The sequence below is a fragment of the Cetorhinus maximus genome, chromosome 17 (genome assembly GCF_964194155.1).
Source record: "Cetorhinus maximus chromosome 17, sCetMax3.hap1.1, whole genome shotgun sequence".
Lineage (NCBI taxonomy): Eukaryota > Metazoa > Chordata > Chondrichthyes > Lamniformes > Cetorhinidae > Cetorhinus > Cetorhinus maximus.
Genome location: NC_135895.1, coordinates 308,479 through 332,830, shown reverse-complemented (window position 1 = coordinate 332,830; position 24,352 = coordinate 308,479). Strand labels below are relative to the sequence as shown.

Sequence of the window (24,352 nt, the reverse complement as noted above, 5' to 3'; positions counted from 1 at the left end):
ACGGATTGTTATGTTGATAACCGGTCTCTTTGGTACAACGTTCATTCCATGAAAAGTGTCGCTGAAAAAAGGCTACAAATAGACCGAGCCAGCATAAAATAAATGTTAGAGAGGAGAGAGATCTCTCAGATACAATGGGTTAACACAAGTCACCAACTATCAGACTGTTTTACGAAAAGAAGTGCCTGCTCTAAGAAATGATGAAATGTATTGGAAGTGGGGTGTCTTATGTTATAATGATGCAATGAAAAAACTTTTTTTGTTAAGGAAATATGGGAACTGTAGATGTGAAATATGTGGCATTATTTCCTTCTGATTGTTTAAAAAAAAAAAGTTATTTTAAGGTTTTTTCCAAGGTTTTAATTTAAAAAGAAAAGAGGGGATCTGTCAATGTATAAATAATCACACTGCATGGTAATCACCTTGTTAAAGCCAATTGCTAGTTAAACAGGTGATGGGCATTGATTATCCCATCTAAACAGATTAAAAAGATACAGCTGGAAGACTTTGTGTGGAAGCTACTTGGAAGTCAGTAGCACTGGGGAGTTGTCTTAAATAAACCAGTTTGAACCAAAACACCAGCCTGGATTAATTCTTCCACCACAACCTCTTAACAAGCCAGGTCTCTTTGTACATTAACATTTCCCAATCTATCACCATTTAAGTAATACTCTGTCATTCTCTTTTTCCTACCAAAGTAGATAACTTCACACTTATCCATGTTATGCTACTGCCCCAGGAGTTCCTCAGGGTTGTGTCCTAGGCCCAATCACCTTCAGCTACTTCATCAACGTCCTTCCCTCTATCATAAGATCAGAAGTTGAGATGTTCGCTGACGGTGCTGAACATTGCACACAATTCGCGACTGCTCAGATACTGAAGTAGTCTGTGTCCATATGCAGAAAGACCTGGACATCATTCAGGCTTGGGCAGACATGTGGAAAGTAACATTTGCGCCACACAAGTGCCAGGCAATGACCAGCTACAACAAGAGAGAATCTAACCATCGCCCCTTGACATTCAATGGTATTACCATCACTGAATCCCCCACTATCAACATCCTGGGGGTTACCATCGACCATAAACTGAACTGGACTAGCCATATAAATACTGTGGATACAGAAACAGGTCAAAGGCTAGGAATCCTGCGATGGGTAAGTCGCCTCCTGACTCCTTGGACAGCACCTTCCGAAACCACAATCTCTACCATCTAGAAGGAAAAGGGTAACAGACACATGGGAACACCACCACCCGGAAGTCCCCTCCAAGCCACTCATGGTGAGTGGAAATATATTGCTGTTCCTTCACTGTTGCTGGGTCAAAATCCTGCACCACAGAGACTGCAGCAGTTCAAAAAGGCAGTTCACTACCACCTTCTCAAGGTCAATTACAGGTGCACAATAAATGCTGGCCTATCCTGTGACACCGACATCCTATGCGTGAATAAAAAAAGGCACTATTGCCTATATAGCAACGCATTAGAAAAGGACATTGTCCCCCAGTCCTCTGGCACATGCAAACATACAAAGAAAAGTACAGCACAGGAACAGGCCCTTCGGCCCTCCAAGCCTGCGCCGATCATATTGCCCGGGGGTCCGTGTCCCTCTATTCCCATTCTAGTGTCTCTGCCGCTCTCCTCGCGCTCTTTTATCCTGTGTCTCCGCCGCTCTCCTTGCGCTCTTTAATCCTGTGTCTCTGCCGCTCTCCTCGCGCTCTTTTATCCTGTGTCTCCTCCGCTCTCCTCGCGCTCTTTTATCCTGTGTCTCCGCCGCTCTCCTCGCGCTCTTGCTCTCCTCGCGCTCTTTTATCCTGTGTCTCCGCCGCTCTCCTCGCGCTCTTTTATCCTGTGTCTCCGCCGCTCTCCTCGCGCTCTTTTATCCTGTGTCTCTGCCGCTCTCCTCGCGCTCTTTTATCCTGTGTCTTCGCTCTCCTCGCGCTCTTTTATCCTGTGTCTCCGCCGCTCTTCTCGCGCTCTTTTATCCTGTGTCTCCGCTCTCCTCGCGCTCTTTTATCCTGTGTCTCCGCTCTCCTCGCACTCTTTTATCCTGTGTCTCCGCTCTCCTCGCACTCTTTTATCCTGTGTCTCCGCCGCTCTCCTCGCGCTCTTTTATCCATTAGGAGCAGGAGTGGTCACTTGGCCCTTCAAGCCTGCTCCACCATTCAATAAGATCATGGCTGATCTGATTGTAACCTTTCACCCCCTTGTTAATCGAGAATCTATCGAGCTCTGCCTTAAAAATATTCATAGACTCTGCTTCCACCGCCTTTTGAGGAAGAGTTCTAAAAACTCTCAACACTGAGAAAAAAATTTCCCCTCATCTGTCTTAAATGAGAGACTCCTTACTTTTAAACAGTGACCCCTGGTTCTAAGTTCTCCCACAAGAGGAAACATCCTCTTCACATCCACCCTGTCAAGAACCCCTCAGGATCTTAAAGGTTTGGATCAGGTCTCTTACTCTCCCCAGATGAACCACACTCTCTTCATTATACAGAACTGAATCTCAGGTGCAGAGCGAGATTCACTCAGGGGACTTCTGCACTATCTGCCTGGTCCTTCTCGACTTCCTGGCAGTCACCCATTCCCTCCCTGCCTGTGCACCCTTAAGATACAAGGTGACCACAGCTATAAATGCTCGATCCAACTGCTGTTTAAAATATGAAACTTGCAGTTCTTCATTCCCCAGCACCACATGTTATGACCTCAGTATTGAGGTTATTATGTGGTACTTTATCAAAGGCCTTTTCAAAATCCAAATATATTACACGTACTGCAAAACCCTTATCTACCTTTTCTGTTCCTTCAAATAATTCAATATGGTTCGTTAATCAAGAATCCATGCTCTTATATTTTCAGATTCCACATGCTTTTCCGTTACATCTTTGAGTCAGAATTCCATCATCTTTCCTACCAACGACTTTCTGTCTCCTTATTTATATGTAGAAATAACATTAGTTAGTAAAATAAATCATATTTAACCAATTTATTGGAGTCCTTTGAAGGAGTCACATGTGCTGTGGATAAGGGGAAACCAGTGCATGTACTGTGCTTAGATTTTCAGAAGGCATTTGATAAAGTGCCACATCAAAGGTTACTGAGGAAAATAAAAGCTCCTGGTGTAGGGGGTAACATATTGGCATGGATAGAAGATTGGCTGGCTAACAGGAAGCAGATTCTAGCCATAAATAAGTATGTTTATGGTTGGCAGGACAGGGATCAGTGCTGGGGCCTCAACTTTCTACACTTTATATCAATGACTTGGATGAAGGGACAGATTGCTAAAGTTGCTGACAACAAAAATAGGTATTAAAGTAAGGCTACAAAGTGACATAGATAGGTTCAGTGAGTGGGAAAAGATCTGGCAAACGGAGTATAATGTGGGCAAATGTGAAATTGTCCATTTTGGCAGGAAGAATAAAAAGGAGCTTGTTATCTAAATGGGGAGAGATTGCAGACCTCTGAAATTCAGAGGGATCTGGGTGTCCTAGTGCATGAATCACAAGGTTAGTTTGCAGGTACAGCAGGTAATTAGGAAAGTTAATAGAATGTGAGGTGAATTGAATGTAAAAGTAGGGAAGTTATGCTTCAGTTGTACAGGACACTGATGAGACCACATCTGGAGTATTGTGTACAGCATTGGTCTCCTTATTTAAGGAAGGATGTAAAGACGTTAGAAGCAGTTCAGAGAAGGTTCACTAGACGAATAGCAGGAATGGACAGGTTGTCTTATGAAGAAGGGTTGGACAGGTTAGGCTTGTATCCACTGGAGTTTAGAAGAGTAAGAGGAAATTAGATTGAAACATATAAGCCCCTGAGGGGTCTTGACAGGGTGGATGTGGAGAGGATGTTTCCTATTGTGGGAGAATCTAGAACAAGGGGTCACAGTTTAAAAATAAGGAGTCGTCCATTTTAAGACAGATGAGGAGAATTTTTTTCTCTCAGAGGGTTGTGAGTCTTTGGAACTCTCTTCCTCAAAAGGTGGTGGAAGCAGAGTCTTTGAATGTTTTTATGGCGGAGTTAGATAGATTCTTGGTAAGCAAGGGAGTGAAAGGTTATCGGGGGTGGGCAGGAATGTGGGGTTAAGGTTGCAATCAGATCATGACCACGTCATGATTAATAAACCATGACCTTATTAAATAGCGGAGCAGGCTCAAGGGGCCAAGTGGTCTAATTTGTATGTTCGTATGTTTCTGAAATGTGTTCAGGAGAATTTTCTACATCAGCATGTTTCTGGCCTAACGAGGAAGGATGCATTGCTTGATTTGCTTCTGGGGAATGAGGTGGGTCAAGTGTGATGGAACTTTTAAGGAACAGTGATCATTGTCTCTCAATGTCTAGGATAGCTATGGAAAAGGACAAGGTACAATCTAGAGTAAAAATAATTAATTGGAGGAGGGCAAATTTAAATGGCGTGAGAACAGATCTGTCCTCAGTAAATTGGAATCAAAGATTGACAGGCAAGACAGTAAGGGAACAATTGGGGCTGCCTTTAAAAAGGAGGGTTCAGGTCAAGCCGAGGTACATTTCCACAAGGGAGAAAGGTAGGAAGAAAAACCCATAGCTTCCTGAATGAAAGAGATAAAGTGTAAGATGAAGCAAATGAACTTTAATTTCTTTCTCCTGATTAACCTTTTAGCTATTCTCTGTTGTTCTTTATATTCTGCCCAATCACCTGTCCTGACGCTCACCTTAGTGGAATTGTATGCTTTTTCCTTAAGTTTGATGCTTTCCTTAACCTCTCTAGGGGAGGTGATGGCGTAGTGGTATTGTTACTGGACTGGTAATCCAGAGACCCAAGGTCTCTGGGGACCCGGGTTTGAATCCTGCCATAGCAGATGGTGGAATTTGAATTCAATTTTTTAAAAATTAAAAGCCGAATGACAACCATGAAACCATTGCCGATAGTTATAAAAAACCATCTGGTTCACTAATGTCCTTTAGGGAAGGGAATCTGCTGGGCTACATGTGACTCCAGACCTACAATAATGTGGTTGACTTAAATGCCCTCTGGACAAGGGCAATTATGGATGGGCAATAAATGGTGGCCTAGCCAGCGATGCCTACATCCCAGGAATGAATTTTTAAAAATGCTTTTTCCTTAAGTTTGATGCTTTCCTTAACATCTCTGGTTAACCACAGATGGTGGGTCCTCCCCTTAGAATTTTTCTTTATCGTAGGCATATACATATTCAGAATACACTGAAATACCCACTAAGTGTCTGTCTCTGCTTCTCCATTGATTTATCCTGGAGCCTAGTTTCCTAGTTTCCCAGTTCAATTCAGCTTGTTCAGCTTTCACCTCCATATAGTTGCCCTTATTTAAGTTTAAGATACTAGTCTTAGACTCACTCTTCTCCCTTTCAAACTGGATGGAAAATTCAATCATATTGTGGTTGCTGCTAACTAGGGGTGCCTTTACTCTGAGGTCATTAATTAATCCTGTCACGTTACACAATACCAAATTTAATACAACCTGCTCTCTGGTTGGTTCCAGAACATGCTGCTGCAAGAAACTATCTCCAAAGCATTCCAAGAACTCCTCATCCAGGCTACTGCTGCCAACCTGATTTTCGGTTTATGTGTAAATTAAGATCACCCGTGATTATTGCCGTCCCTTTATCACAAGCACACGATATTTTCTCTTGAATACTTTGTCCTACACTGGCTACTGTTAAGGGGCCTGTAGACCGCTCCCACCAATGACTTATTTCCCCCTACTATTCCTCATCACCACCCAAAACGATTCTACATCCTGATCTCCTGAACCAAGGTCATATCTAACTATTGTACCAATGCCCTCTTTGATTAGTGGTTCTACCCCTTCACCTTTACCTAGCTTCCTATTCTTCTTGAATGTCATGTACCCCTCAATATTCAGGAACCAATCTTTGTCATCCTGCAGCCACGTCTCTGTAATTGTGATCAGATCATATTTATTTACTTCAATGTGGGCCATCAATTCATTTACTTTGTTATGAATGCTACATGTATTCAAATAGAGAGCCTTCAGTTTTGCCTTTCTGTTACCTATGTAACATCTAGTCTTGACTGTTGATGTATTAAGTTTTTTTTCTCTGTCCCTTCCTGCCATTCTCTGATCCTCATTTCTCATATTACTATTTTGCTCTCCTGTCTTGACTCTACACCTTGAATTGCTACCTCTACCCAAGCTTGATTCCTCAGCCCTCTTGTTCAGTTTAAAGCCCTCTCTTCCCTAGTTATGCGATTTGCAAGGACACTCGTCCCAGCATGGTTCAGGTATAAACCGTCCCATCGGTACAGCTCCCACTTTCCCCAGTACTGATGTCAATGCCCCACAAACTGGAACCCACTTCTCTCACACCAGTCTTTGAGCCACGCATTTGTCTCTTTAATCTTATTTGCCCTTTGCAAATTTGCACGTGGTTTAGGTAATAATCCAGAGATTATTACCTTTGAGGTTCTGCTTCTTAATTTGGTACCTAGCTCCTCACACTGATTTTGCAGAACCACTTTCCTAGTTCTACCTATGTCATTGGTACCTACATGGACCATGACAACTGGATCCTCCCCCTCCCACTGCAATTTCCTCTCCAGCCCTGAGCAGACGTCCCGAACCCTGGCACCGGGCAGGCAAAACAGCCACCTGGACTCTCGCTCTTTGCTGCAGAGAACAGTGTCAATCCCCCTCACTATACTATCCTCTACTACCACTACATTCCTTTTTGCTTCCCCCACTTGAATGTCTTTCTGTACCACAGTGCCATGTCCAGCCAGCTCATCCACCCTTCAGACCTCTCTTTCATCCACACAGGTTATGAGCACCTCAACCCTGTTTGACAATTGCAAAGCCTGAGGCTTCTTCCCTACTGTCTGCTCAGTCCCATTACCTGCCTCACTGACAGTCACAGTGTCCCTCACTGCTGACCAAAACAGATGACCCTATTCTAAAAGGTGTGACTGTCTTCTGGAACAAAGTATCCAGGTATTTCTCCCCCTCCACTATGTTACTCAGTGTCGGCATTTTGGTTTCCAGATCAATAATCCTGATCCAGAATTCCTCAAGCTGCTTCCACTTCCTGCAGACGTGTTTGTCATGGATCACCTTGGCATCCAAAAGCTCCCACATTTCACAGCTGCAACATTACACCTGTCCCACCATTCTAACTTATGTTATTTAGTTAATTTGCTTTAATTACTTTCTTCCTATGTATGATATAATTTACTGTGTTTATTGAATGCTAGTACCACTGGCAACTACAGGTTATATGCTTCTTAACTACAAGCTATGTGTTTTAGATGTTTGTTTAAATCACTTTATTTTTGTTTTTTATCTTTATTGTTTGATTTTAATTTTATAAAGTTTTTGAATTTTGTTTTATTATTTTAAAATTTTAGTTCTTTTTATTTATAGATCTACCTTAATTCACCTGTCCTAAGCTGATTTCTCACACACTGTCCCATAGACTGAACACTTACCGGCCAATCAACTTACTAGCTTCCTGTGACACAGTTGCTTTTTTGCTTTTTCCCGGACTGTAGCCACACAGCAGCTGAAACAGCGAAACAGTACACTCAGCTCCGCCACGCTTTTGTTCCCCTCATCTAAGTCATTGATAAAAATTGTGACAAGTTGAAGGCCCAGAACAGACCTCTGTGGGACTCCCTGCCAATCAAAGACCCATTTTATGCATACTCTCTGCTTTCTGCCAGCCAGCTAATCTTCTGTCTAGGCTAATATGTTACCTCCTACACCATGAGCTTTTATTTTCCGTAATAACCTTTGATGTGGCACCTTATCAAATGCCTTCTGGAAATCCAAGTACAGTACATCTACAGGTTCTCCTCTATCTACAGCGCATGTTACTCCTTCAAAGAACTCTAATAAATACGTTAAACGTGATTTCCCTTTCATAAAACCATGCGGACACTTCCCGATTGCTTTGAGCTTTTCTAAGTGCCCAGCTATAACCTCTTTAATAATCGACTCTGACATCTTCCCCACAACAGACATCAGCCTAACTGGCCTGTAGTTTCCTGTTTTCTGCTTCCCTCCCTTCTTGAATAGAGGGACTTTATTTGCTACTTTCCAGTCTGATGGAACCTTTCCAGAATCTAGGGAAATTTGGAAAATTATCACAAGCACATCTTCTACCTCATTAGCTACCTCTTGTAAGACCCTAGGCTGAAGCCTATTTGGACCCAGAGACCTGTCAGCCCGCAGCTCCATCAGTTTGCTCAGTACCGCTTCCTAATGATTATAATTTTGCCAAGTTCCCCTCTCTCTTCCTCTCCCTGGTTTACAGCTATTACTGGTATGTTTTCGTATCCTCTATAGTGAAGACAGAAACAAAATATTTGTTCATTTCATCCGCCATTTCCTTATTATCAATTATTAACTCCCCATTCTCACTCTCCAGAGGACCAACACTCACTTCACTTACTCTTTTCCTGTTTAAATACCTGTAGAAACTCTTGCTATCCATTTTTACATTTCTAGCTAGCTTCCTCTCATACTCTAATTTCTTTCCCCTCATTCACCTTTTAATCATTCTCTGCCATTCTTTATATTCTGACCAATCATCTGTCCTGCCACTCATCTTTACACAGTTATATGCTCTTTCCTTAAGTTTGATGCTTACCTTAAATTCTTTAGTTAACCACGGATGATTGAATTCCCCTTAGAATTTTTCTTTGTAGTAGGAATATAGTTATTCTGAATACTCTGAAATATCCCCTTAAATGTCTGCCACTGCTTCTCTATTTGTCTATCCCCTAGCCTAGTTTCCCAGTTAACTTCAGCTAGCTCAGTTTTCATGCCCACATAGTTGCCTTTATTTAAGTTTAACATACTAGTCTTAGACCCACTCTCCTCCCTTTCAAACTGGATGGAAAATTCAATCATATTCTGGTCGCTGGTACCTCGGGGTGCCTTTACTCTGAGGTAATTAATTAATCCTGTCACATTACACCATACAAAGCCTAATATAACCTGCCCTCTGGTTGGTTCCAGAACATGCTGCTCTAAGAAACTATCTCGAAAGCATTCTATGAACTCCTCATCCGGGCTACCACTGCCAATTTGTTTTTTCCAGTTTTATATGTAGATTAAAGTCACCCATGATTATTGCCATCCCTTTATCACAAGCACCCAATATTTCTTCTTGTAAACTATGTCCTACATTGTTAGGGGATCTGTAGCCTACTCCCACTAGTGACTTCTTCTCACTACTATTCCTCATCTCCACCCAAACCGATTCTACATCTTGATCTCCTGAACCAAGGCATTATGATGTGGCTGATGATGTGTGCCAGGCAGACCAAATCCACAAAGGAAACTTGGCCATGCTATCACAACAGTTTTGCAATTTGTATTTATTATGAGATGGTATGTGTACTGAATTGAGAAGTAATGAGTCCACTAAGACCTTTAGAGATTTTAAAAATTAAATTAAAATATTTATTAACAAAATAAAAGATTTCAAACACATACATAAGACTACAATTACTTATTACTATTACAACTCCTCAAATTCCTAATTAACCTGACTCCCAGTTACACTCCCACTTTAAGGCAAACTCCAAAATAGATATTAGATTTTTTTTTTTAAATGCAGCAAGTTAACACAATACCCACTTGACAGTGGAATTCCAAATGTTTTTTTTCCAACTTTAGCTACTGGACACAGCAGACTTGTGCACAAATGGCTGGAGGCTCCTTTAAGGCTGTTTCACACACTCATACTGTTAGATCTTACATGGCTCCCAACATAGCCTTTCACTCTCCTTTATATATGTTTCTCTTTCTTTAATATGTAAATTCCATTGTTTCATATTTTCGGAACTGTATCTTTTCCATAATATAAAAACTTTCATGGTGCAAATATTGTCAGTAATTGGGAAAAATAAATGCACTCCTTAGCCTTGCTTATCTGGCTAGTTGTAAACAGACCAACATCCCTTTGAAATCGAAATAATCCCTTCACTTATCTAAAAATGCAAATTCCCTCCACACCTTACATGCTAAGACAGTACCCATGTTTACTCATTAGTATTCCAAGTACATTTCTACACCTAGCTTCTTTTGATAATTTCAAGTTTGAATCCTACCTGACTCTAAAATGTAGTTAAATCACACAAAACCATCTACATTCACACGCATAAACCGACTTTACAACAAACCAGCAAAACATTATGAAGATTATTATACTTTTGTAACAAAGGTCATCTCTAACCAATGCCACCCTTGATTAACAGTGCTACTCCTCTACCTTTACCTGAATATCATACACCCCTTGATATTCAGAACCCAATCTTTGTCATCCTGTAGCCACATCTCCATAATGTCTATCAGATCATGGGCATAATTTTACCGTCGGCGAGCGGGGGGGCGGGGCCTGCTCGCCGAGACGTAAAATGATGCGGGATGATGTCGGGCGGAACCCCCGGCGTCACCCCGCCCCATTAAAATTTTCAGGAAGGCAGGGGCACAGCAAAATCAGCTGCGGGCCCGCCGACCTGTCAATGGCCACCTGAGGCCATTGACAGGATCAATTAACCAATTAAAGGACCTGCCCACCCAACCTTAAAGTTGGTGGGTCGGCCAGGAGTTCTGGCAGCAAGTAGAGAAAACATGAAACCTCATCCAGCGGCGGGATGAGGTTTCATGTAGGGTTTTAAAAATTGTAATAAAGTTGTTATGGAAATTATGAACATGTCCCATCTCATGTGATATTGTCACATGAGGGGACATGTAAGGGATTTTTCTTTTCTTTATTTTAAAAGTCGAGGTGATCTCCCTGAGGCTGCACTTAGCCTCAGGGAGATGAATGTGCTCTTTCGTGCGCATGTGCGAAAGAGCGCACTCTCAATTTTAGGGATCTCTCCCCCCGCCCGCACAGGGAGCGCATAGCGCTTCCCGGCAGATTTCACGCTGGGCGGGGCTTAATTGGCCCGTCCACGTAAAATGGCGGTGCGGCCCCGATTGCTAGCGGCGATCAGCTCTGCACCCGCCCGCGATTGGGTCAGCCCCGCCCACCCGACAAACAGAAAATTCAGCCCCATATTTATTTACTTCAACATGCGCTATCAATTTATTTACTTTGTTATGAATGCTACGTGCATTGAGATACAGAGCCCTTAATTTAGTACTTTTGTTGTCTTTGTGACAAGTCTTGATTCTTTGTACATTTTTAGGTTTTTTCTATCTGTCCCTTCCTGCCTTTCTGACCATCATTTCCCATGTTACTATTTTCCTCTCTTACCTTGTCTCTACTCTTTGATATACCACACTTTCCACATTTGATCCCTTGTCTTTGAGCCACACATTCATCTCTTTCGTTTTATGTACCCTATGCCAATTTTCACACGGATCAGGTAATGATCCAGAGAGTATAACCTTTGAGATTCTGCTTTTCAATTTAGTGCCTAGTTCCTCACATTCTCTATGCAGAACCTCTTTCCTAGTTATACCTATCTCATTGGTACCTTCCATGGACCAAGGCAGCCAGATCCTCCCCGTCCCACTGTAAGTTCCTGTCTAGTCCTGAGCAAATGTAGCGAACCCTGGCACCAGGCAGGCAACACAGCCATCTGGACTCTCACTCTTTGCTGCAGAGAACAGTGTCGGTCTCCCTCACTATACTGTCCTCTACATTCCTTTTTGCTCCCCCCACTTGAATGTTTTCCTGTACCACGGGGCCATGGTCAGTTTGCTCATCCACCCTGCAGCCCCCACTCTCATCCAGACAAGGTGAAAGAGCCTCAAACCTGTTGGACAATTGCAGAGGCTCACACTCCTGCACTCCTGCCCTCTGGGTCCTCTTACCTGCCTCACTCGCAGTCACACCCTCCTGTCCCTGGCCACTGACCAAATCAGACGACCCTATCCTAAGTGGTGTGACTGCCTCCTGGTATAAAGCATCCAGGTAACTTGCCCCCTCCCTGATGTGTCACAGTGTCTGCAGCTCAGCCTCCAGCTCGATGACTCTGAGCCGAAGCTCCTCAATCACCCACATGCTGCAGCCTTGACACACCACCTACCCTGCCAACGTTAATGTGTTTTACATAATAACTTAATTATATTAATCACTTATTTATGTTGCACTTTTCTATATTTTATTAATGTTACCACCAATTTGGGTATTATTTTAAACCTTAGGGATAGAATAGAATTTACCCACTTACCAGATACTCACCAAACAACTAGCTGCTTTCCCTGTGGTAGAGCAAGAACCAATTCCTACAGGGTGAGACAGATAGAAAAAGGAAACAAACGCTGATTTTAAGAGCGAAATTTAAGAACAAAATTAACGCTCTAAACTCCCCTACTCGCCAAACGTGAAGTCTGCATTCAGTTTCCTGGCCCATTTATTCCTAATCTCTGCTTTCTGTCTATTTACCAGATCTCAGTCTATACTAGTATATTACCCCAATCTCTAATTTTGTTTACTAACCTGTGTGGGATCTCATCAAAAGCCTTCTGAAAATTCACACACCATATCCACTGGTTCTTCTTTATCTATGCGACAAGTAACATCCTCAAAAAACTCCAACAGGTTTGTCAAACTTGATTTCTCTTTCATGAATCCCTGTTGACTGTGCCCAGTCTTACCATTACTTTCTAAGTGCCAGTTATCACATCCTTTAGAATAGATCCTAACATTTTCCCTGCTACTGACGTCAAACTAACAGGTCTGTAATTCTCCATTCTTTCTCTCCCACCCTTCTTAAATAATGGGGCTACATTTGTTACTTTCCAGTCCGCATGAACCTTTCCAGAATCTATAGGCCAGGATTTTCCCCTCGGCGATTTGGGGGCAGGGTCCGGTCGCTGAGGGGAAAATGATGTCGGGAGGAATCCCCGACGTCATCCTGGTCCCTTTGACTTTTTAGGAAGGCGGGCGGACAGCAAAATCAGCTGTGCGCCCGCCGACCTGTCAATGGCCAACTGAGGCCATTGACAGGCTAGTTAAAGTACTTAAAGACCTGCCCGGCCAACCTTAAGGCTGGCGGACAGGCCAGGAGCCCCAGCGGGCTTCTGATTATTCATGAAACTTCATCCACCGGCAGGATGAAGTTTCATGTCCGTTTTGTACAAAAATAATAAAGTTTATGTGTTCTTTATTAACATGTCCCATCTCATGTAACATTGTCACATGAGGGGGATATGTTAATAATTTTTTAATGTTTCTATTTTTAAAGTTTTTACCACTGTCAGTATTCTCCCTGAGGCAGCACTTTGCCTCAGGGAGCAGTGCGCAATTTGACAGATGGGGAATCCCTCTCCCCCTCCCCCACCCCCGCACAGGAAGCACATAGCGCTCTCGTCGGAGATGCCACTGGGCGGGCCAATTAAGGCCCGCCCACTTAAAATGGCGGCAGGCCCGTTTCAGTGGCGGGGGTCAGCTGCCCATCCACCGCCAAGCTGGTGGGGCCCGCCCGCCGTCCAAGGGCAAGATTCTTCCCATAGAGTTTTGAAAGATAACCACCAATGTATCCACTATTTCTATAGCAGCCACCTTCAACACTCTGGAATGTACCTCATCAGGTCCAGGGGATTTATCAACCTTCGATCCAGTTAACTTTTCAAGTACTGCCTCATTACTAATAATTTTTTTCAGTGCTTCAGCTTCACAGTCCTTTGGTTGCCTAGTATTTCTCTGAGATTTTCTGTATCTTCCTCCGTGAAGACAGACACAATGTAATTGTTTAGTTCCTCCGCCATTTCCCTGTTCTCTGCTATAAATTCTCCTGTTTCCATCTGTAATGGGCCCACATTTGTCCTAGACAATATTTTTCTTTTCACATACTTAAAAAAGCTTTTACAGTCCACATTTATGTTTGTTGCTACCTTGCATTCATTCTCTCTTTTCCCTTTCATTATCAGTTTCTTCATCGTCTTTTGCTGGCTTCTAAATTGCTCAGGCTCACCACTTTTTCTAACATCCTTATAAGCCACTTCTTTTGATCTAATACAATCTTTAACTTCATTTGTTAGCCACAATTGATTCATCTTTCCCATTGGGTATTCATGTCTTAGAGAAATGTATATCTGTTGTAGACCATGTAATACTTCTTTAAATACAAGCCTTTGCCTGGTCCACCATCAAATCCTTTAGTGCATTTTCCCAATCCACCATAGCCAACTTGCTCTTCAGACCTTCATAGTTTCCCTTGATCAGATTTAAGACCCTAGTTTCAGAATGAACTATATCATATTCAAACTTAATGTGAAATTCTATATTATGGTCATTATTACCCAAAGGCTCCTTCACAATAAGGTTATTAATTAGCCCTTTCTGATTGCATAAATCTAAACCTAAAATAGCCCAATCCCTGGTTGGTTCTTCAACATGCTGTGCCAGAAACCCATCTGGGACACACTCCAAGAAATCATCCTCCACAGCATTAGTGCTGATTTGGTTTACCCAGTCTAGGGCCGGGACTTTCCGGCCCCGTCATGGGTGGGACCCGCCGTGGGCCAGGCAGCACCCCAGCCAGAAGTCCATTGACTTGCAGCGGGACCAGAAGATCGCGGTTGTGGGCGGGTGCAGAAAATCCTACCGTATATGTGAACTGAAGTTGCCCATTATTACTGGGTTGCTCACGTAACATACATCTCTAATTCCCTGATTTATACCATACCCAACATTACCGCTACTGTATGGTGGCCTATTAACAATGCCCACCAATGTTTGCTGCCCCTTGATGTTTCTTAGCTCCACCCAAACTGATTCTACATCTTGATCATTCAGTTTAAGATCCTCTCTTCCTAATGTACTGATCTTATCCCTTAACAGTGCTACCCCACTTTTCCTTTTTGGCTACCCTATCTAAATGATGAATATCCTTGGATATTCAGTTCCCAGTCTTGGTCACCTGTAGCCACGTCTCTGCAATGGCAATTAAATCATACCCATTTACCTCAATTTATGCTTTCAAGTTATCAACCTAGTTGCGAATGCTGTGTGTATGTGCTGTGTGCAGATAGTGCCTTTAATTCTGCCTTTTCAACATTATTCTGCATTCTGATCCTATTCGAAGTGTCCCTCTGCTTCACCTGTCTTCTAATTTTGTTTACTACTTTTCTACTTCCTGTTACCAGTTTTGCTTCTCTTGAACCTGAGCTCCCTCTCAGGTTCCCACCCTGCCAATCTAGTTTAAACCCTCCCCAACAGCACTAGCGAATCTCCCTGCAAGGATGTTAGTCTCGGTCCTGCTAAGGTGTAACCCATCCATCTTGTACAGATCCCACCTGCCCCAGAACCGGTCCCAGGGCCTCAGAGATCTGGTGCTCTCCCTCCTACAACAGTTCTCCAGCCACATGTTCAATCGCTCAATCCTCCTATTCCTATACTCGCTATCACATGGGACTGGGAGCAACCCTGAGTTTTCTGATTTTGAGGTCCTGCTTTTGACGTAGATGCTACCCAAGCCATGGTGACAGACAAGGAAACTTGCCTTGAATAGACATGTTAAATAGACTATCAGTAATTAATGTTGACAAGGCAAGGGGACAGGACAAAATGAATCCAAGGATATTGAAGGAAGTGACAGTAGAAATTGCAGGGGCACTGGCCATAATTTTTCAGTCTTCCCTAGACTCAGGGGTGGTGTCAGAGGACTGGAGAATTGCAAACATTACACCCTTGTTCAAAAAAGGTTGTAAGGATAAACCCAGCAATTACAGACCAGTCAGTTTAACTTCATTGGTGGGCAAGATTCTAGAAACAATTATTCAGGATAGAATTAGTTATCACATGGAAAAATATGGGGTGATAAGGAAGAGCCAAATGGATTTCTAAAGGGGAAATCGTGTTTAACTAACTTGCTGGAGTTTTTTTGAAGAGGTAACAGAAAAGGTTGATGAGGGTAATGCTGTTGATGTAGTGTACATGGACTTTGGAAAGGTATTTGACTCAGTACCACACAACAGACTTGCGAGAAAAGTTACAAAAGATACAAAATTGGCTGGAAAACAAGAAGTACAGGGTAATGGTCAATGGATATTTTTCGGGCTGGAGGAAGGTTTTTTTATTCATTCACGGGATGTGGGCTTCTCTGGCTGGGCCAACATTTATTGCCCATCCCTAATTGCCCTTGAGAAGGTGGTGGTGAGCTGCCTTCTTGAACCGCTGCAGTCCATGTGGTGTAGGTACACCCACAGTGCTGTTCCAGGATTTTGACCCAGTGACAGTGAAAGAACAGTGATATATTTCCAAGTCAGGATGGTGAGTGACTTAGATGGGAACACCATCAGCTGAAGTTCCCCTCCATCTGCTGCCCTTGTCCTTCTAGATGGTAGTGGTCGTGGGTTTGGAAGGTGCTGTCTCTGGAGCCTTGATGAATTCCTGCAGCGTATCTTGTAGATGGTACACACACTGCTGCTACTGTGCGTCGGAGGTGGAGGGAGTGAATGTTTGTGCCAATCAAATGGGCTGTTTTGTCCTGGACCGTGTCAAGCTTCTTGAGTGTTGTGGGAGCTGCACTCATCCAGGCAAGTGGGGAGTATTCCATCATACTCCTGACTTGTGCCTTATAGATGGTGGACAGGCTTTGGGGATTCAGGAAGTATGTTACTCGTTGCACGATTCCCAGCCTCTAGCAAAGTTCCCAAGGGGTTGGTATTGGGACCCTTGCTATTCCTGATATATATTAATGATCTAGATACTGGTGTGCAGGGGACAATTTCAAAGTTTGTGGATGATACGATGCTTGGGAGAGTTGTAAACAGAGAGGAGGACAGTGTAGAACTTCAAAAGGACATTGACGCATTGGTGGAGTGGGCAGATAGGCAGCAGATGAAGTTCAATGCGGAGAAGTGTGGAGGTGATGGATTTTGGTAGGAAGAACATGGACAGAAAGTAAAATTTTGAAGGAGCAGAAAGACCTGGGTGAATATGTACATCATTGAAGGTGGCAGGACAGGTGGAGAGAGCAGTTAGTAAAGCATATAGTATCCTGGACTTTATTACTAGGGGCATAGAGTACAAGAGCATGAATTTATATAAGACACTTGTACACCTCAGCTGGAATATTGTGTACTGTTCTGGGTGCCACATTATAGGAAGACTGTGTACACATTGGAGAGAGTGCAGAAGAGGTTTAAAAGAATGGTTCCAGGGAAGAGTTACTAAGATAAATTGGAGAAGTTGGGATTGCTCTCCTTGGGGAGAAGAAGGCTAAGAGGAGATTTGATAGAGATGTTCAAAATCATGAGGGGGCTGGACAGAGTAGATAGGGAGAAGCTGTTCCCACTTGTAAAAGGATCAAGAACGAGAGGGCACAGATTTAAAGTGATTTGCAAAAGAAGCAAATGTGACATAAGAAAAAACTTTTTCACACAGCAAGTGGTTCAGGTCTGGAATGCACGGCCTGGAAGTGTGGTGGAGGCAGGTTCAATCGAGGCATTCAAGAGGACATCAGATGACTATTTGCAGGGGTACAGGGAAAAGGCAGGGCAATGGCACTAAGTCACAATGCTCATTTAGAGGTCCATTGCAGACATGATGGGCCGAATGGCCTCCTGTGCCATTAAAATTCTGTGAACTAGATTGGACTAGTTAACTAATTAACTTATCAGCTGCTCTCCAGTAGATCTTGTTTATCCCTGCCTAGGCTGGAAGGAACTTACTTTACTTTTACTTTACTTTGTGACAAATCCCCAGGAAACAGGTCCTGTTAAGTAAGGTTAAAAGTAAGGAGCAGAGAAATAGGCTCCAAATTAAAGACAGAGCTACGGTGAACATATTTGAAGCAAAGAAGGGCGTGGGAGAAGCCAGAAGATCTGAGGAGGCAGCCAAAGTGACTCCTTACAGTGGCCCTTTGGAACAATGGTATTCTGCTTGGCATGGTCAAAGATCTGAAGGCGTGCTTGGATAGTGAAGCTTGAGTGTACATGGAGATCCAGGGGAAAGGAGCATCGGAAGGAGAAATTAAAACCCTGGAGGTGGATCCTTGTTGAAGATGTCGAATGGAAGTAACTTTTGGGATACAATTCCAAGACGAGTTCTTTGAGAATGCAGAGTGGAGACCCTCATAAGAAAGACAGAGTTTCAATGAGACCAGTTGGTTCACAGTGTAACAAGCATTTGGGTGGGTTGATGAGAAATCCATGGAATCTGCTTTGGTGGCATCTGTCAATCATTTTGGGGTGTGATGTGTCTGACCACAGTTCGCCTATTAGTTCACATGTACCACATACTTACCCTGAATATTAGAATATAAGGTAGATATCGTAAATTGTGTTGCCTGCAAATTTGTATGAATCTGTAAAGGTATAGTTGGGGTGCAGGAGTAGTGTGATTTGATTCGTTTTCTGGTGTTTGTATTGAACTCTCTCCAACCCTTTTTGTCTAGTATAATAGATTCATTTTTCTTGTTTAATAAACATTTTATTCTTTGTGTTAAAAGAACACGAGTAGACTCATGTGAATGTGTTCAGTAACGGCTTCCATGCTTTCTAAAAAAATAAAAGTTAGGATCTATCTAGCCATGATTCATTCTAGGATTTGACTTGATCTGACAACAGCTGAGATCCTAACAATCTGGGGGCTTGTCAGGGCTCGTAATAATGTGGGGTCTCTTGGGGGATCAAAGATTCTTGAATTTCGGTGGGATCCGTGAAGCCTTAATGAAGCAGGTCCGTGGGGGGACTGGGCGTAGGAACAGGATTTGCTGTAAAGCAAATTACATGGGTTGGAACTCAAAAATAGCTTTGAATTTTTTTTTATTGATTGATAGGATGTGGGCTTCGCTGGCTGGGCCAGCATTTATTGCCCATCCCTAGTTGCCCTTGAGAAGGTGGTGGTGAGCTGCCTTCTTGAACCGCTGCAGTCCAACCGCTGTACGTACAGCCACAGTGCTGTTAGGGAGGGAGTTCCAGGATTTTGACCCAGCGACAGTGAAGGAACGGCGATATATTTCCAAGTCAGGATGGTGAGTGACTTGGAGGGGAACTTCCAGGTGATGGTGTTCCCATCCATCTGCTGTCCTTGTCCTTCTAGATGGTAGTGGTCGTGGGTTTGGGAGGTGCTGTCGAAGGAGCCTTGGTGAGTTCCTGCAGTGCATCTTGTAGATGGTACACGCTGCTGCTACTGTGCGTCAGTGGTGGAGTGAGTGAATGTTTGAGGATGTGGTGCCAATCAAGTGGGCTGCTTTGTCCTGAATGGTGTCAAGCTCCTTGAGTGTTGTGGGAGCTGCACTCATCCAGGCAAGTGGACAGTATTCCATCACACTCCTGACTTCTTCCCTGTAGATGATGGACAGGCTTTGGGGAGTCAGGAGGTGAGTTACTCACCGCAGGATACCCAGCCTCTGACCTGTTCTTGTAGCCACAGTATTTATGTGGCTAGTCCAGTTCAGTTTCTGATCAATGGTAACCCCCCCAGGATGTTGATAGTGGGGGATTCAGTGATGGTAATGCCATTGAACATCAAGGGGTGATGGTTGGATTCTCTCTTGTTGGAGATGGTTGTTGCCTGGCACTTGTGTGGCACGAATGTTACTTGCTACTTGTCAGCCCAAGCCTGGATATTGTCCAGGTCTTGCTGCATTTGGTCATGAACTGCTTCAGTATCTGAGGAGTTGCGAATGGTGCTGAATATTGTGCAATCATCAGCGAACATCCCCACTTCTAACCTTATGATGGAAGGAAGGTCATTGGTGAAGCAGCTGAAGATGGTTGGGCCTAAGATACTACCCTGAGGAACTCCTGCATTGATATCCTGGAGCTGAGATGACTGACCTCCAACAACCACAACCATCTTCCTTTGTGCTAGATATGACTCCAGCCAGCAGAGAGGTTTCCCTCTAATTCCCATTGACTCCAGTTTTGCTAGGGCTCCTTGATGCCACACTCGGTCAAATGCTGCCTTGATGTTAAGGACAGTCACTCTCACCTCACCTCAGGAGTTCAGCTCTTTTTCCACGTTTGAACCAAGGCTGTAATGAGGTCAGGAGCTGAGTGGCCCTGGTGGAATCCAAACTGGGCGTCAGTGAGCAGGTTATTGCTAAGCAAGTGCCGCTTGATAACACTGTCAGTGTCACCTTCCATTACTTTACTGATGATGGAGAGTAGACTGATGGGGCAGTAATTGGCTGGGTTGGATTTGTCCTGCTTTTTGTGTACAGGACATACCTGGGCAATTTTCCATATAGCCGGGTAGATGCCAGTGTTGTAGCTGTACTGGAACAGCTTGGCTAGGGGCGCAGCAAGTTCTGGAGCACAAGTCTTCAGTACTATTGCCAAAATATTGTCAGGGCCCATAGCCTTTGCAGTATCCAGTGCCTTCAGCCATTTCTTGATATCACGTGGAATGAATTGAATTGGCTGAAGACTGGCATCTGTGATGCTGGGGACCTCCGAGAAAGGCCAAGATGGATCATCCACCCGGCACTTCTGACTGAAGGTGATTGCAAGTGCTTCAGTCTTATCTTTTGTACTGATCTGCTGGTCTCCCCCGTCGTTGAGGATGGGGATATTTGTGGAGCCTCCTCCTCCAGTGAGTTGTTTTTTTGTCCACCACCATTCACAACTGGATGTGGAAAAACTGCAGAGCTTAGATCCAATCCATTGGTTGTGGAATCGTTTAGCTCTGTCTATCACTTGCTGCTTATGCTGTTTGACACACAAGTAGTCCTGTGTTGTAGCTTCACCAGGTTGATACCTCATTTTTAGGTATGCCTAGTGTTGCTCCTGGCATGCCCCCCTGCACTCTTCATTGACTCAGAGTTGATCCCCTGGCTTGGCGGTAATGGTAGAGTGGGGGATATGCTGGGCCATACAGATTGTGGTTGAATACAATTCTGCTGCTGATGGCCCACACCACCTTGTGGCTGCCCAGTTTTGAGTTGCTAGATCTGTTTAACTTCAGTGATGAGAAAGCTTTTAGAAATGATAATCTGGGACAGAAAATGTTAAGAATGAGGAACTTGCTACAACTGGGAATGGTTGAGGTCAATGGGGGGATAGAGGAAGCTGGGATGAGCACGAGGGAGAAAATTGGACATGTTGATAGGGTGAGGTGAAGAGGGATGGAAGGAGGCATGTGTGGAGCAGGAACATCAGCATGGACTAGTTGGGCTGAATGGCCTGTTTCTGTGCTGGGCATTGTGTAAAGGAGTGCTTTCTTGCCTGGAGTTTGTCATCTGTGCTCACTACCCTGACATTTCTCCTTCCCTTTCAGACATTGAAGAAAACCTGGTTAACTAAATATGCCAAGGAATCTGCTGACCCAGGAGTGTTGGTCCTGTTAGCCTGTGGCACCATATCTAGTACCTGTGGACAGCTAGCCAGCTACCCACTAGCTCTAGTCAGGACACGGATGCAAGCGCAGGGTAAGGTGCTGATTGTCAAGTCTCTCTTATTCCTGTCTTTGCCTTCAATTAAAGCTTACAGAATGTAGCAAAAACAAAAAATGCTGGAAAAACTCAGCAGCTCTGACAGCTTCTGTGGAGAGAAAGACAGAGTTAACGTTTCGAGTCCGTATGACTCTTCTTCAGACCCTGTTAGACCTGCTGAGCTTTTCCAGCATTTGCTGTTTTTGTTTCAGATTTCCAGCATCCACAGTATTTTGCTTTTACAGAATTTAGACTGGTGTTTAATTTATTTCACTCAGTACCAGCTACCAGTCACTATATCCCAGTCCAACATGAGACAGGAGGACTATTTTTCTGTTGAATTAACACTGCCCCTTGTCCAGCCAAGACTCCTAAACATTACTGCTGTCTGTACCTGTTCCTGCTTCAGTTAGCCTGAATATCACTCTCAGGACAATTACTCACCATATACGACACTATATGGGGGAGGCAGTGGCATAGTGGTATTGTCACTAACTATTCCAGAGTTCAGGTAATGCTCTGGAGACCTGGATTTGAACCCCACCCTGGCAGATGGTGGAATTTGAATTCCATAAAAATCTGTAATTCAAAGTCTGATGATGACGACCGTGAAACCATTGCCGATTGTCGTAAAAACCCATCTGGTTCACTAATGTCTTTTAGGGAAGGAAATCTGCTGGGTCTGGCCTGGCCTACATGTGACTCCAGACCCACAGCAAGGTATGTGCGGCACCAGCAACGTGGCTCACCCTTCGACACCCTCTGATTAGAGATGGGCAATAAATGCCGGTCTAGCCAGCGATGCCCACATCCCATGAATGAATTTTTAAAACTGAAATTTGATGGTGTACATGTTACTGGCTTACTAAGCGAGACAGCATGAAATTAAAAAATACACTGAAAATAAAAATCTTGTATCGGTAAAAGAAACAATCGGATTGTCGTAAAAACTCACTGGTATGCTTTAGGGAATGGATCGTGTCATCCTTACCCAGGTTGGGTCTATATGTGACTCCAGTCCCACACCAATGGTCAATAGGGGAATAACTGCTCTCTGACATGCTTTAGCAAAACCCAAAGCCACTACCAGCGGTTAAGAAAGCAGCAGCTTCACCAGCACCTTCTCAGGGCAACTAGGGATGGGCAATTGTGTACACATCACAGGCCTGGCATATATAATTTCAGAACCTGAGGTTGACTGTTTGCTTCATTTAATTGCAACATTAACAGAGAAACTGATTTCCTTGCAGCTTCGCTAGAGCAGTCGCAACAGCTCAACATGATGGGTCTGTTCCGAAAGATTGTGGCTAAAGAGGGGCTGTTTGGCCTCTACAGGGGTCTGGCCCCCAACTTCATGAAGGTTATCCCTGCTGTAAGCATCAGCTACGTGGTGTATGAACACATGAAGACGGCTCTGGGGATCCAGTCCAGCTAAAATTGGCCACAGGCCAATCCACTCAGGGAACCAGATTTCACGTCAACAGCAAATTCCATCCACAGCTTCAGACCCAGGCCACAGGCTCAGACCCCATTGAGGAGAGAAGTTAGGAAACATTTCTTCACACAAAAGGATGTTAGAAGTTTGAAACTCTCTCCCACAAAAAGAAATAGAGGCAGGGCTGAATTAATGATTTTAAATCTGTGATTAATAAATTTTTGATAACCAAGGGATTTGGAGCCTAAGCAGATAAATGGAGTTAGAATATAAATTAGCCATGATCTCATTGATTGTTCGAGAAAGCTTGAATGGTCTCCAGTCCCTGTATTCTTGATTCCAAGGCTAACTAAAAGGTTGGGGATTGCAGGACCCGATTCTTGAAACTGGTTACACAAATCCCTGAATCCCAAAGTTTAGAGCAGAACTTCCACTTCAGTCTCAGTGACCCTCAGATTCGGCCACTGCCTCACAATGAGCCAGACTTAGGGCCTTGACCTCAAAGTGACCTTGGGCATGACCTCAGTGCTGTTTAAATGTGCATTCTAAGATAGGACTCTGCTGAATTGCTCCAATTTGCGCACAAGCTCACAATTAATTTGGCTGTGCTTTTGGGTCTGCCTCAAGAGTAGAATCATCTAATCAGGTGTTGGATAAAGAACCAACATTTTGAGAACTCTGCACATTTTTTACCTTCCTTGAGCAGTACAAATGTTCATGCAATCTGATGGAATAGTTACCAAATCATTCAGTCTCAGTGAATAAAGTGCATTACTTTTCAGCTTTGCTTTGTTCTGCAAGTTAGAATTGTCCTTTTCTTCTGGCAAACAAACTCCAAATCCTAATCGTTCACATTGGCTGTACTACCTCTCAATGTCCTGTGCCTCTCCAATGGGTCAAATTACTTGAAGTAATTTGAACCAGTGACATTGAACAGAAGTATCCCTGAGATCATTTTCCACACTCTGTTGTGCTTTGAACATGACTCCTACTATAGTGTGTCTTAAAAAAATAATGGGTCTAATTTGAGGAAAGTTTTGAGTCTGATTATTTTTAAGTGATCATGTGTAGTGAGCAGCTTTGAATTGAGTTGGTTTCCCTTCCTGTACTTTTGTACTTTTATTTTACGTGTTGCATGGATTATTTTTCATCAATAAATTGATTCATTTGTAACATTTTGTGGAAATGTCTTAATATGTCTCATAGACGTTTACAGTGTCGGAGATAAATCACACCAAGGCATCATTTAGAAACCCCATTTATTACTTGTGCACAAGGGAGATAACACAACAAGAGCTATTGTACAGTCTCGTAGTAGAATACACGCAGACCTGTGAAAATCTTTTTTACAGCTAATCAGTAAATTTTGCGCAAACCTATCCACTTATTTGCATAAGTTAACTGACCAATCCGTATAGTAATAAATTTTCGTTCCCAGCACAACAGATGTTATCACAACCCTGATTACATTCGGCCTGAGAAAGAACAAAATGGAATGTCTCAGGGCTCATCCTACAACTGTGGTCAGACAAGATGGTATTGTTCTCAAGGTTGCAGTATTTTTCTCTCAGGCCTAGGCATACAATTCAATTTCCCCA

General features: G+C 43.5%; 1 protein-coding gene across 1 annotated transcript in view; it reads left to right on the top strand.

Annotated features, from left to right (window-relative positions):
* The window catches only part of LOC144692132 (mitochondrial adenyl nucleotide antiporter SLC25A24-A-like), a 96,296-nt gene extending 72,369 nt beyond the window's left edge, over window positions 1-23,927 (top strand). Inside the window, exons 9-10 of the mRNA XM_078560630.1 lie at window positions 21,166-21,316; window positions 22,570-23,927. Of these exons, the coding sequence (XP_078416756.1) occupies window positions 21,166-21,316; window positions 22,570-22,754 (336 nt within the window). The 3' untranslated portion in view covers window positions 22,755-23,927. The remainder of the gene's footprint in view (window positions 1-21,165; window positions 21,317-22,569) is intronic.
* Window positions 23,928-24,352: the final 425 nt, after the last annotated feature.